Source organism: Molossus molossus, unplaced genomic scaffold, assembly GCF_014108415.1.
Source record: "Molossus molossus isolate mMolMol1 unplaced genomic scaffold, mMolMol1.p scaffold_m16_p_2, whole genome shotgun sequence".
Lineage (NCBI taxonomy): Eukaryota > Metazoa > Chordata > Mammalia > Chiroptera > Molossidae > Molossus > Molossus molossus.
The window spans coordinates 23,489,664-23,504,076 of NW_023425355.1; the positions used below are offsets into that span (position 1 = coordinate 23,489,664).

At 43.1% G+C, this 14,413-nt stretch overlaps 1 protein-coding gene across 1 annotated transcript in view; it reads left to right on the forward strand.

Annotated features, from left to right (window-relative positions):
* The window catches only part of DIAPH2 (diaphanous related formin 2), a 924,489-nt gene that overhangs the window by 745,533 nt on the left and 164,543 nt on the right, over positions 1-14,413 (forward strand). Inside the window, exon 26 of the mRNA XM_036270453.1 lies at positions 9,297-9,392. Within this exon, the coding sequence (XP_036126346.1) occupies positions 9,297-9,392 (96 nt within the window). The remainder of the gene's footprint in view (positions 1-9,296; positions 9,393-14,413) is intronic.

The window sequence follows — 14,413 nt, forward strand, 5'->3', positions numbered from 1 at the left end:
TTTGTAACTGTGCCTCAGGAACTGGACTTCAAGGACTCCTAACTGGAAATCCAGATAGAAGTAAGTGTGTGTGTGTGTGTGTGTGTGTGTGTGTGTGTGTGTGTGTGTGTGTGTGTGATCGTTGCTTCATTCTGTCTCATTCTGGGCACTGGCTCTCTGAATGGAAGCATCTCCGTTTCAGGGATGCTTGCTGGGACTGCTCATGGCCTCCCCCCCCGGCCACGAGGGGGAGCCCGTGTTTCAGTGATAGCGAGGTTGCCTAGGCACACTGCGGGCTCACAGGCGTCTGCGCCTAGCGTGTACTCGAGAGCAGGGGTCAGCACACTTTTTCTGGAAAGGGTCAGATAGTAAGCACTGCAGGCCTCCCAGGACAAAAGCTCTGTCCCAGCTCGACCCCGCTGTTGTAGCCGGAGAGCCGCAGGGACCGGACGAAATGAATTGAACTTGGCTCTGTTCCCATCAAACTAGGTCTGTTAAGGAGCCGACTCGATCCCATGGACTGAAATTTGAATCTTGTGAAATTTTGATGTAGCACGCAATATTCTTTTGATCTTTTTAGAAACCACTGGAAATGTGAAAACCATTCTTAGCATGTAGGCTGTTGGTAGTCTGGCCCTGGCCGGTTTGGCTCAGCAGTTAGAGCGTCGGCCCGCAGACTGGAGAGACCCGGGTTCGGTTCCCGCTAAGGGCACGCACCTCGGTTGCAGTTTGTCACATCGATGTTTCTCTCTCTTCCTCCCTCTCTCCCTCCCGCTCAATCTGAAGATGAATGCAAAAAAAATGTCCTCGGGTGAGGATTGAAAAAAAAACAAACAAACAGAGGGTAGTTTGGATTTGACCCTGAGGGACCTCGTTTGCCAACCCCTGCTCTAGAGACATACTCCCTAGGTCCTAATGCTGGTCTGCTTCCTCCCAACTATGGGACCTTGGGCGAGTTACTCCACCTAATCAATAGGCCTCAGTTTCTTTACCTGGAAAATAGGTCGATGTGAGGATTCTCTTAGGACAGGGCCTGACATACACACTATACTCTCAATAAATGGTAGATACTATTACCGTTCCTACCTGCAAAACATCTTCGTTTTATCTTTTCAGACAGTAACTTAGATTTACCTTGGTGGATGGTTTTGAACTGACTTAAATTTATTCTTTCTCCAAGTTTGTTTTTGCTTGTTTCTCCCTTCACAAGTGTTCCATGCCCTTAGTAAATGATTGATTCTGATAAGACACACCAAGTATTTCAAAGGTCTCTTTGAAATATTAATTACTTAAAATATTGAATGTGAGATCTTTTACCAGAGGCATCAACAGTGGTTTTCTGGTAAGCATTAACATTCAGGTTTATTGGGTGTTTGTTGATTTATAGAATGTGTAATTTTCTTGTCTCGATCTTCTTGTATATAGGTAAACTGAAAAAAAAAAGAATGCAGGTAAACAGTATTTTTTAACCGCCATTTACTATGAAGCTGCCTCACCATAGGCAAACTGCCACAAAGGTGCCTCTGGCCAGAAAAGTTCTCCACTGAAACTCTCCCTTTAGAAAATCCATTCATTTGTGTTAACAAGCTCCTCTTTAAAGTGCAGATACATCAGGGAAAGTTAACTCACCGGTTCAGTTCCCCTGACAAACTTTTAGGCAGTACCTCTCATGTAGATATTTGGGGAGAAACCACCTCATCCTTCACCCTTCATCACTTCGCGGTGGAATATCTATTTATCTCGTTACCCGAATCCAGTACCTTTCTCTTGACAAAATGTACCTAAAACATCAACCTTAAATTAACATGATTAGGGAAGAGGAGTAGTCACAATGAAGTTTATCAAGGTTCTGCTGATTTTCCTCACTGCGGGAAACAGTTAATGACCTAATCTAGCGAGGAGATAACAGACTGAATGAACTCTCCAACCAACATGTCCTCCTCTAGTTTTACCTTTAATTGCTCTGAGATTAATTTTGCTTTTTGGTGCATACCAATGTGCAAAGCCTCAACCTGGGAGCATCATGTTTTTCTGTTTTGTTTTACAAATTTTCAACTACTGCATAATGTAATCGCTACATTGCCCGTAGCTCATCCTGGGGTTTCTGGTAATTTCTTCAAAGTTCCTGTGCCCTCTTTTGCCTCTTGGAAGTTTTCCTCTTTGGAAAAGGAGCATCTGCCTTCATTATTTCCCTTAGAACTTTATACATTCTATTTATGCCCCTTTTTAATCTCTTTGGAATAATAACTTGATTTTTTAAAATTTTATTTTATTATTTCTTTATTGATTTTAGAGAGAGAGGAAGGGAGAGGGAGAGAGATAGAAACATGGATGAGAGAGAACATCGACTGGCCGCCTCCTGCATGCCCCCCACTGGGGATTGGGCCCCAACCTGGGCATGTGTCCTGAGTGGGAGTCGAACCAGGGACCTCCTGGTGCATGGGTCGACACTCAACCACTGAGCCAGACCAGCTGGGCTATGGTTGCCTTTGCGTCGTCTATTCCCACTTATTGTTCCATGTTGAGTTATAAGAGCTATTTGTCAGCCATGTGCCTTTTTAAAAAAAAATTTTAGATTCCCAGAGAAGGGCTTTTGATGCCCTCTTTTTTGATAACTGAGCGGTCTTCTAGTTTTGTGTCATCTACAAGTCCATACATCTTGCAACGTGGTCTTAGTCTGGACCGTAGTAGCTGGTATAGAAAAGATTGAATCGAACACTGATTTGTCTTACCCTCCACTTATCACTACCTTCCTCTGCTGTCAGCTTCCATTTCCATTCACAAAACCAATTTTACTTTTCTATTTAGTCTTTCACCATTAATGCCAGAATTAACTGTTGTGCTTTACCCAGGGTTATAGACAGAATAATATTTGTCACTGCAAAGGAAATTGTATTCTATGTATAATTTATCTCTCCCACTCTGGTCCATTTTGCATACTACTGTGAGGCTGATTTTAAATGTCACCCTTATCATATCACTATCTTGCTGAAGATCTCCCAATGACGTTTTAGAGTCCCTTGAAGCATGTTGGAATTTCTGTCTTTGATATCCAGGTCTCTTTAGAACTTGGCTCAGATTATAGCTCCTGTACCTTTCATCTCTGTCGCTCTCCTCGTGGCTTATCAGGCACACCGCACGTGTTTAATTTCAGGTAGCTGCACTGATTGAAAATAACCTTGACACATTTTGCCCTCTTAAATTATCTGATACGCACAGGAAAAACTAATATGTGACGGTAGAAATCAGAGCAGAGGTTGCCTCTGCATAGCGGGGCCAAGAAGGAACTTTTTGGGGGTGATGGAAATGTTCAATATCTTGATTGAGGTGGTGATTGCATGGGTGTTGAAACTCGTCAAAACTCACCAAACTGTACACTTAAAATCTGTGCATGACGATATTTACAAATGTATATGTGCGCGTGCGCACACACACAGCAAACGAGTAAATACATGCATGTGTGCTGGGAGTTAGTGAATCTAGATTTTACTGTCTTTATACCAGTCATTACCCAGCCTTATTAATATAACATTCTCAGATGCTTGAGTTTTAATTTTTCCATGAGTCTTTCCCAGTTTTTTGAGCCCACAGAGAGCATAGTTGTTGTTTTTTTTGTTACTTAATCTACATAAGTGTGATCTTACATGGTAGGGTCCTGCCATCAGTATGAAGCCTGTTGCTTCTTTTGGGTCACTTCACACTGATGGGCTGGTAGCAACTTTGTCAACTTTGAGCAGCTCAGCTTTTCTAGAAAGCCATAATTACATGATTGAGAATCCAAGGAGGCTTTAATAGTGAACTAAAGCCATTCTACCCAGGTTGCTAGGATCTTATCGAATGATTTTTATAGTATTGGCTTTAGTTTAATCATTTTTGAGGAGTAATGAACTGGAGTGAGGTCTTAGTTAATGGGAAAGTCCAAGGCACTAGGTGTTTAGGTTCCTAGAGTAATAAGGGGTATTCCAATTAATGATGCTTAAAAAGGAAGGAGAGCTCTTTAAAAAACCGTGCAGGGGCAGGGATTTTACCCTACTGGCACGCTAACAAGTCAGTCTGCCACCGTGTCGGGTATGTCGGCAAAAGCCACGAGATGCAGGGTCCGAGACAAAGAAGTCGCGGTACGGCCAGCAGTCGGAGCATCACGTTCACACTGCTTTTCCTTGCCTTCCAGCTCCCACAGGGTGACGCCAAGGTGGGCCCCGGTGGAGGCTGTGCACACAGTTGTTTTGTATCACAGCTGAGGAACCCAGGCCTAGGGAACCCGCATCTTTTATAATGGACTGAAAGCAAACAAATCCGCCCTCTGCTCTGGAGAGAGACACTACGTGTTTCAAAGTCGTTCACTACAAAAACATCCTTGAAAAGATAGTTTAGACCAAAGACCATCAATGCCTGTACTCACAAAATATACACAAATGTGAGAAACCCATGGAAAATAGCCTCTAAATAAGTTTGAGTTAGGCACTGGGGAATAGCCTTGCACAGAGGTGGAACAGGAATAATTAATTCACCTAGTGGAAATTTTAATCTGTAGCATCTTCAAACTCTTCTGGGGAAATTAAGTCAACACAATCCAGGGAAATGTCGCTGCTGAACATTGAGATCAGCAAACATTCAGTATCCACTGAATGACCAACATTGTTGGAAACATGAAATAGAAGGTTCAACCCATGCCTTTAATTTACTCAAACATAAGTAGCTCCCACAGAGCCCATAGGACTGCACGCAACCCGCCTAGGTCCTTAATGCTGTCTGTGATCTGATTTCAGGATGAAAGATTAGAGAGCTGTCTCTGAATTGTTACTTCTCAGACATACCCATATATTACCATTTTAGTGGCTAAAAAGCATCAACAATTCTCTCCTTGATAATTCTTTCACTCAGTAAAATAGGTATTGTAAATGGTTAAAAAGCACATTTTCTGTGTAACTCAAAAAGGAAAAGCTATTTTTTCCTTTTCAATGGGAAAAAAAAAAACCAACTTAAAAGATATTTTTCCTGAGTTTGATCACATAGACTAAAACATTTAAAAAAACAAACGAAAATCACAGCTACTTACTACTAATCACATCTAAGAATGAATGATGCTGAGTGAGCTGGCAACGTCACACAATTCAATCACATACCAAATGTCACTGAAATTTATTTCAAATGAAGGATAATGTCTTTCAAAGGATCAGTTGGCTTCCATTTTGTTTTAGGAAGACTAACTGAAATATAAATCAGTTCTACGGTATAGTCATATAACCTTCATTCTATGGGGTTAGACATTTCAGAAAAATCTCTCAGCTCCTTTGAAAGTTATCGTGAAGCAAATGAAAAAATAAAGGTGGCCTGAAACCTACATTTCTTTCCTTTAATACATCAGTAATGTTTACAAAGACCTGGCCTTTTTTTTTTTTTTAAACAAAATCCCGAACCATTTGGCCTGTGATTTCTCAGCAGGGGCAATATCACCCCCAAGGGGATGAATATTGGTTTGGGGGGAGGTGAGTGGAGAAAAAAATCTTAGATATTACATTGGTTTGTAACCCTCCAAAGAGCCACAGTACATAAACAGATACGTAGTCTATCTGTGGTATTAGATTTTAATGATGGGAGGTTAGAAAAAACCTAAAAAGGTTCCTGGGGTGGGAGATGATAATGAAAGAAAAAGCTCAGAAACAGTGATCTAGCGTAATATTTTGATCTGAGGTGTCAGATGGCAGCAACTAAATTAATTAACCTAAGGGATTTATTTTTTAAATTTCTTTCTGTGACATTTGTTTTCCATCTTTTTATCAGAGTACAATAGGATAGCTTTAGAGACTTGTATTGAAATGGTATCCATGATGTCATTATGTTATAAATTTGTTTCAGTTTTACATAATATTTATGCAAAATCATAAATACATACTGTTCTGTATTTTATTGAATACATAGATTCATCTATAATGACTATTTTTTTTTTATAAGGATACATCAAATTCAGTTGTACTGTGGTTCTCTTCTGGTTGTACTTCTGTAACTCTAAACATTCCTTCCATGTCTTCTTTCCAGTTCTGTGTCTCCTGACTTCCTATTAAAAATTGAGGTCCTCATGCCTGACCACTGTGGCTCAGTGGTTGAGCACTGACCCATGCACCAAGAGGTCGCTGGTTTGATTCCCGGTCAGGACACATGCCCAGGTTGTGGGCCCGATCCCCAGTGGGGGGCATGCAGGAGGCGGCCAATCGATGTTCTCTCTCATCGATGTTTCTATCTCTCCCTCTCCCGTCCTGTCTCTCTAAAATCAATAAAGAAAACAAATATTTTTTAAAAATAAAAATTAGGGTTCTCAGGATTTGCATGCTGTGCCCCCTCCCTTTTCCATCCACTATCTCAGCTTACTCTCGTCCATCTCCCAGGAGCACTCAGATCTGTTCGTTCCAGCCCAGACTTCATTCCTGGTTCCAGGCTCACTTTTCCTACTCGTTACTGGACATCTCTACTGAGATAGTCCTTAAAAACTAATCTCAAAAAAATGATCACATTTTCTCAAACCTGTTCATCCCTGGTCATCTAGACTCCCTTCCCTTTGATCTCACCCTCCCAGACAGGCCCTATTAAGAGCATTAATAACTTCACAGCATCCATACTCTCCGTTCGCTCTGCGATCCCCTTCGTTCAGTCCTTTGTCTCTTACTGAGACAATTACCCTGAACTCCTAAACACCTCCCTGCCTGCTGTCATGCCGCCTTGTCTTCCGCCACAGTGCTGTTTGACAGGTCTTTCTAAAGAGTAAATTTGATCAAGTCACTTCCTATTGCTTATTCCCACACTACCCAAGACAGGAGCCAGGAGCCACGTATCACTGTGGAGCACTGGAACTGTAGCTAATCTGGAGTGAAGTGTGCCAAAATAAAAGTGTTCGATTTTCAACACTTAGTCTGATAAAATGAATGTAAAATATATAATTATTGTATCTATTGAGTTAAATATTTATATAATATTTATTTTAATTTTTTTTTCTTTATTGATTTTAGAGAGAGAGGAAGGGGGAGAGAGAGAGATGGAAACATCGATGAGAGAGAACATCACTTGGCCGCCTCCTGCATGCCCCCCACTGGGGATCGGGCCCACAACCTGGGCATGTGCCCTGACCGGGAATCGAACCGGCGACCTCTTGGTGCATGGGTCGACGCTCAACCACTGAGCCACACCGGCCGGGCTTACATAATATATTCAAATTAATTTCCCCAGTTCTTTTTTGTTAAAAAAATATATATATATTATACATATTTTATATATAAAAAATATAATATATATGTGTATATATATGGCTACTAGAAAATTTAAAACTATTTATGTGGCTCACATTTTTGGCATGCACTATAGATCTATTGGACAGTGCTGGCTTATAGGATTATGCCCAAAGTCTGTCAGAAAATTATGATCTTGCATCATCTGGACACCGTATTCCCTCTCCCTTTCATCTTCTGTTACTTGTCATGCAAAGAGGGCTGGTCTTGGGGTCAGATTGATCTGGGTTCATGCCTGGGCCTTTCCACGTGCCTGCTGTTTGAGCTGGAGCAAGAAGCTTAAACTCTCTTAAGTTTTCCTATCCTCAGCTGAAAAACAGAGAGAATACCTATTTTGCTGTGTTGTTGGGCAGATTAAAAGGTACAAAAAATGTAAAGTACCTACTGCATAAAATTGAATTTTCCTAGATACGTTCCAGCCGCACCAGACTACATTCGGTTCTTTTTTTTCCCTTCTATTGTGAAGAGCAAGTGTTTATTCAGATATCTGCAGCCTTAATGCTCCTAAAAGTGCACCACCCCCTTTCCCTCTCTAGTCACTAGGCTTCTACTTTTCTGTTTTCACCAAATATTAGACCTGAAGACCTTGGTCTCCCTTTATTATTATTATTTTTTCATTCAGAATTCCTGTCCTACAGAATTCATTTTCAAATCAATGATTGTAACATTGAAGAAATCTCCAGTCAGATGAACAGCATGATCATAAAGAGTTTAGTTTGTTCTTGCCCCATAAGAGAATATTTTATTTCTGTGATTTGATACCCCATAGTCAACTCTTTAAACAAAAAAGGATTTAAATTTAACTTTGCAATGCCATTTAGAAACAATGTCTTCTTTCTCATTCCTCCCTTTTACTTGTCTTAACCTTCCTGCCTACAAATGTCCTCTACCCCAGACCCACACATTCAGCGACCACGCACATCAACCATCCTGTTGGGATCCTTCTCATCGGGAGAGCCAGTGATTATCCTCAGTGTAGTAGAGAGTTCCTGACAGTTGACACCTTGAGACAAGTGCTCTAACAAATCTCAAAATATTTTCGATGGCCAGAGTTGTCAAAGGTGAAATGTTCTACATGCGTTCACATCAGGCATTTCCACAAACATTTTTTTGAGTATGAGGATGTTTTCTCCATTGATATTTTTAAAGAGAGTAGAAGAGGGAGAGAGAAACATCGATGTGAGAGAGACTTTGATTGGTTGCCTCCTGCAAGGGCCGCGACCGGGGCCAGGGATGAAACCCACATCCCAGGTACATGCCCTTGACCGGGAATCGAACCCATGACACTGTGGTGTGCGCCCCCCCACCACCCCAACACTGTATCCACCGAGCCACACCAGTCAGGGCTTGCTCATGGATTTTTGACAGTTCTTTCCCATGGGAAAAGCTTAGAAACACAGCAGCATTCTAAAAGGAATGATGAGTTTGCCTGATGTTTCTCAAATGTAAAATGTGGCCTTTCAGATGATGTGGTCACCTTTTGTGTGTTTTTTTGAACAATGTCAGCATTTCGAAAAGGGAAAAGGATATGGATTAGGTAGGAATTGAATGCAAATGTGCTTCGCAAATAGTGTCTTTTGAGATAATCGCAGATGATGGTTGAATGCTGAAGGTATTAATACAATCAGTATTTAACCTTGTGTAACTCCGCTTCATCAAATCACACCCTGTGCATTGATTGCATTAAGCTGGGTCAGTGGTTTCTTGCTTAGGAATATCTTATAAGAATCTTAACAGGAAAGCAGCAGTAGCTGATCAGCTACTGTTTATTTGCATACTGAGCGTGTCATCAATAATACAAAAGACAAGGTCTTTAAGTTGAAAGAACAGTGGGATTGGCATGAATTTTGCTTAATGGTGCCTAATAAGCAAAGTCCTCCGCGGCGCCAGAAACTGACAGGATCCATTATGTTAAAACAGATATATGTCTTTAATTTAGGGGTATTATGTAAATCTGACAGGAGTTTTTTCCCTTTATTTTCCTGTAGTTTAACTTTAATTGCTCCAAGATTAATTCCGATTTCTCCTTCCCTCCAGAGGGTGATGAGACTGGCGTGATGGATAATCTGCTGGAGGCCCTGCAGTCAGGGGCCGCGTTCCGAGACCGCAGAAAGCGCATCCCCAGGAATCCAGGTAAGACCCCGCCCAGCTCGCGTTCGGAGCCAGGGGACACCCCCCACCCCGAAACACACGCAGAAACTTCCCCCTGGAAGCCGGCTTTGTGACCCTTGATCTCAGTTCATGTGCGAAGTCTCAGCAGGCTTCTCCGTCTACATGATTGCAGGTTGCAACCTGGTGAAAGTATCTTCAGATAACTGTAGACTTTGCAAAAAAAAAAAAATCAGAAACAAGGAGACTCCCACTGTGTTTAATATTAAATATTTTAATTGCTATTTTATGAGCGTGTGGTTTAGGTGGAAGGTGTGGTTTAAAACCATAAATGTAATTAAATCATTAAAAGTAATCGGCCCCGAGGATGGCACATTAGCTGTTTACAGGTAAGGAAACTGAGATAATGTTTCCTTCTGGAGGCCAGTTGGGCTTTGCAGTACGGTCTGTAAGGAATCGGGGGCGCCGCCGAATAAAACAGAGAAGAGACTGGAGAGCCAATCAGCCGAATAAACAGGGATCAGGCTTTATTGGGTGCACTCCGGGCGGGTTCACAGACTCCGGGGGTCGAGTCCTAGAAGCCGCGCTCAATGTAGGGGCTCGTGTCTTTTATATCTGCCTGTTGTAGCTGGAATTTGTCTCTTAGGGTTTGGCCCTGCGGGGGCTATGCATGGAGCCTCTGGAATGTGAGTCGATAAGAGCAAGATGGGAGTTAATCTACAAGCTCGAGGCAGGCCGTTCAGGGTGGGAGGCAAGGCTGAGCAAGGAGACAATGGTTGAGCACTTTGCCTGGCGCCAGTCCCCAGGCCATCGGACACGGTCTGTTCTCCATGTTCACAAAGAGAGGGGAGGCGCAGATAATCGAAGGTCCCCCAAAGTCCCAAGCATTGGAACACATGTTTGTGTGTGTTTTGATTAGTAGCAAAGTCACCCAATGAGAGTTGATCTCCAAGAAATTAGAAGCATAACTAGCAAGTTGTCCACCTTCTCTGTTTACGCCCTATGGCTGAGGTCGATAGGAGTTCCACTCCGGATCATCCAAATAAGCCAAGCTATCCATCTCTTCTAAGTACATTCTTCTATTTTTTAGTTCCTGTCTTTCTTAAAGTAGAGGAAGAAATCAGCTGTGTTGATTGTAAATGTCCTCTTCATGGGCTGTAAAGCTAGACAGAGAAGTAAATAAAAAAAGGAAAATGAATAGCAAACATGTAGACTCTGCTTCATTTAGAGTTACAAGATTTGCCTTGAATAGCCTGCGAGTCCCCAAATATTCCGTGTTTGGCCTGGAAACGACCGGGTGGGGTTAGAATGCAAATCGGTGGCTGTCAAAACCAGTGTCCTCCAACAAAGCAGTGGAGGAAATGGAGCCCAGTGCAGAGCTATCCAGGTGGCTCTGGGCAATGCTGAGATTTATGGCAAAAGGCGGCACAAGCTATATTCACCTGTTTGACGTTTGAGTGAATCCGGGTGGGTGGTCTAGCCTGAAGGTAAGATATGGTTGAGAGGAGAGAAGTGTTTTGCTTTGTGTGTATGAAGACATTGAAGATGACCTATAAAAGGAGTGGGAAGCCTGGAGGAAAGAACATTTCGATCTATGTTTATATGTTCATATGCATTTCTTAAGGTAATTCTGCCTGGCGGAATATTAGGGGCAGTACGGCTCTGTAACTACGAGGCCGCCAGTCTGCGAGATGAGAACGTCCTACAGTGATGTCAGGGGCCCCCTTCCCCTCTTAAGGAAAACAAACCTTCACTGCTTTTCCTCAAACTACAAGAGCATTAATAGTTCGTGGAAAGCAAGTGGAAATCATTTGTATGTCAATTCAGTTTTCTGTTAGGCGGCTGATAAGTAGAAGTGATTCTGTGCCCGAAAAGAACTGCCGTCATCTCTCCAGTCTGTTTATTTTGAAAATACATTCGCCAAGGCCCCTGTCTGATTAGTCTCACACCTCCGACTGACTCTAGAAAGACTACGGGGAGAGAGCGATCATTCCATGGGGTGTCTGGGAGTTTGGCACTCAAGGGAATGCAGTGTTGTCAACTGTGAAACACCAAGACTATATTCAGAAACTGCATAAATTGAGAGGACTGATTCCAAGTAATCTAAATTGGGCTCTCCTTGGATTTGTAGCCGGAGTGTCTCCGTGAACACATAGGGTCAAAGAAATGTCAGCCCAGGTAGCCCTGGCGGTCAGTCCAAGGGGCAGCGGCCAATGCACATGTCCGGCGGCGACCAGAAGCGAGAAGGCAGGCATTGGCAACGGTGGGTGAAGCCTCTTGGGCATCGGTAGAAGAGCCAGGAGAGGAGAGGGGAAGGCAGGCACAGAGTGCACAACTCTCTCATCTGCTTGCTTCTTTCCATAAGCAACACAATCGGGGGCTTTTCCAGATTTCTTCCTTGCTTCCGCCTTTCCTGGCTTCCCGTCTTTTCCTCTGGCCCGTTTGCATGTTGACTTTATTAGGCACCTTATTTCGTTTCTTTCCAAGATCCCATTGACTTTATTTTTTAATCTTCACCCCAGGATAGTTTTACATTAATCTTCAGATAGAGCTGGAGGGAGAGAGGAAAGAAGAGAGAGAGAGAGAAACATCGATGTGAGAGAGACACATCAACTGGTTGCCACCCGCATGAGCCCAACCAGGACCAGGGATGAACCGCAACCGAGGTCCGTGCCCTTCGCCAGATCGAACCCCGGATTCTTTGATCCGTGGGCGACGCTCTTACCGCTGAGCCAACCCGGCCAGGGCCCCATTGACTTTATCTCGCTACAATTCCCCTGTTCAACACCAGCGTCCTTGTTGCTTTTTAACAATCTCCACCTCAGCACCATGAGATAACAGCAGTAAAACCAACTGATGGAAAATGGCCATCTTCTCCAAGTAAAATACGTAGGCAAAAACCTGAAGCTCTGCTTGCCGTTTCCGTCAGCATCGTGCACAGGTGGAAATGATGGTATGTGAAATACAGAGCTCTCTAAAATTCTGCTCTTTTAAAAAATATATCTTTTTATTGACTTTACAGAGAGAGGAAGGGAGAGGGAGAGAGAGAGAGAAACATCGATGTGACAGAGATACATTGATTGGTTGCCCCCCGTATGCACCCTGACCCAGGACCGAACCTGCAACCTGGGTATGTGCCCTGACCGGGAATAGAACCAGCGACCTTTCGGTACACGGACCGATGCTCAACCAACTGAGCCACACCAGCCAGGGCCTTCAATTCTGCTTCGAATTGCAGTGTTTTCAATCCCATATTTAAACAAAATAAGGTGATAGTCTGTATTCTTCATTCGAAAACGAACATGGTAATACATGCTATAATGAGTTGCCTAAATTACAGAGCTTGCATACGGAGCCTAGGCCCCTCCGCAAGAGTAACCCACTGCAGGTAACTCGGAAGGAGCTTCCCAATATTGCCTCCAGCCAATTCAGCTGAGTGCGCTGTTTCTCTTAAGGGCACCAAAAGACATTTTAAGGGACACTATCATACCAGGAGTGATATTTAAAATATGAATAGCTGGGGTAGTGCAGGCTCCAACCGGACAGAATATACACAGGCAATGAGTGGCCACTGTCGTCGTGCTAATTCATACCACTGCGTATCCACCCAGATTACGGCTCTGCCGTCGTCAAACTCTGAGATTAGGAGATGAGCCCCTAAACATTCATTAATTTAACATACATCTGTTCTGTGACAGGCATCGCACCACAAATGATGGAAGATGCGGAAATAATTAAGATCAGATAGCCTTAGCTAAAGACCCTTGTGTCTTGTAGGGAGGATACAAAGTGTAGAAAGATGGCAGAATGAGGCAGATGATAATAGGTATTATACAAAAAGGTATTAATGCCATATTATGCGAGTTCGGAGAAGGGAAATAGTATGACTTACTGGATATATCTGGGAAAAAAAAAAAGATCACGGAGAAAAAGGCTTGGAAGGCCCTGGCCAGTTTGGCTCAGCGGTTCGCGCCTGGGCCTGCGGACCAGAGAGTCCCAGGTTCGGTTCTCGCTAAGGGCACGTACCAAAAAAAAGGGGGGGGGGGACTTGGAAGATGAGAATGGATTTCAGCAGTAGGAGTTGGAGGTGGGGGTAGTAAGCACTGTAGTCAAAGGAAAGGTCATTAAGAAAAATACAGAGGTAAGAAAATACGAAGTACTTTGGGAGAATGGCAAATAGTACAGCCAGTAGTTCTCTAAGTGTCAAAGTTTGGAGATAAGGCAGGAAAAGTAGGTTGGTGCTACGTCATGGAGTGCTTGAATAAGTTGCTAAGGTTTTAGCATGTAAGTCTTCAGGCAATGGCGATACACTGAAGGCTTTTAAGCAATGGAGGACCACGAGCAAAGCTATATATATATATATATAAAGACATTTCATCTATAGAAGTGCGAGTGATGAATGAGGATGATACTGTCATGTTCTTAGTCAAAGGAGATAATGTAGAGGAAGAGGAGTAACCAGGAGTCCTGGATGATTTTAAGGTTTTTGAGTGTGATTATTTGGGAGGACAGTTAAGATCAAGGAAATGAATGCTGATAGAAGAGAAATTCCCACTGAGGTCCGGATGCTCAGGAGCTTGTTGGAAGTAGGGGTGTAGATGTCATCACAACAGGGTGGACTGAGTTCATGAGCTTTCTGGAAATGGAAGAGATTGTTAGAGGGATTTTGAAGAGAAAAGGGATCTAAAACCAGAACCTTGACAATGCCTCCACTTAGGGGCTAAAAATAGAACTAGCAAAGAAGAGAGACAAGGAGCAGTTGGGCAGATAGGAGGAGAATCAAGACACTACTGTTCTAGAAACAAAGGAAGAGGAAAGTGTTAAGAAGGCAAGAAAATTACCCTTATCAGGTGGCTCACTTGGTTGGAGCATTGTCCCATGCACCAAAAGGTTGTGGGTTTGGTTCCTGGTCAGGGCACGTACCCAGGTTGTGGGTTCGATCCCTGGTCAGGATGTGTACGGGAGGCAACTGATTGATGTCTCTCTCTAACTTCGATGTTTCCATCTCTCTCTCCTTTCCTTTCTCTCTAAAATAAAAACAAAAA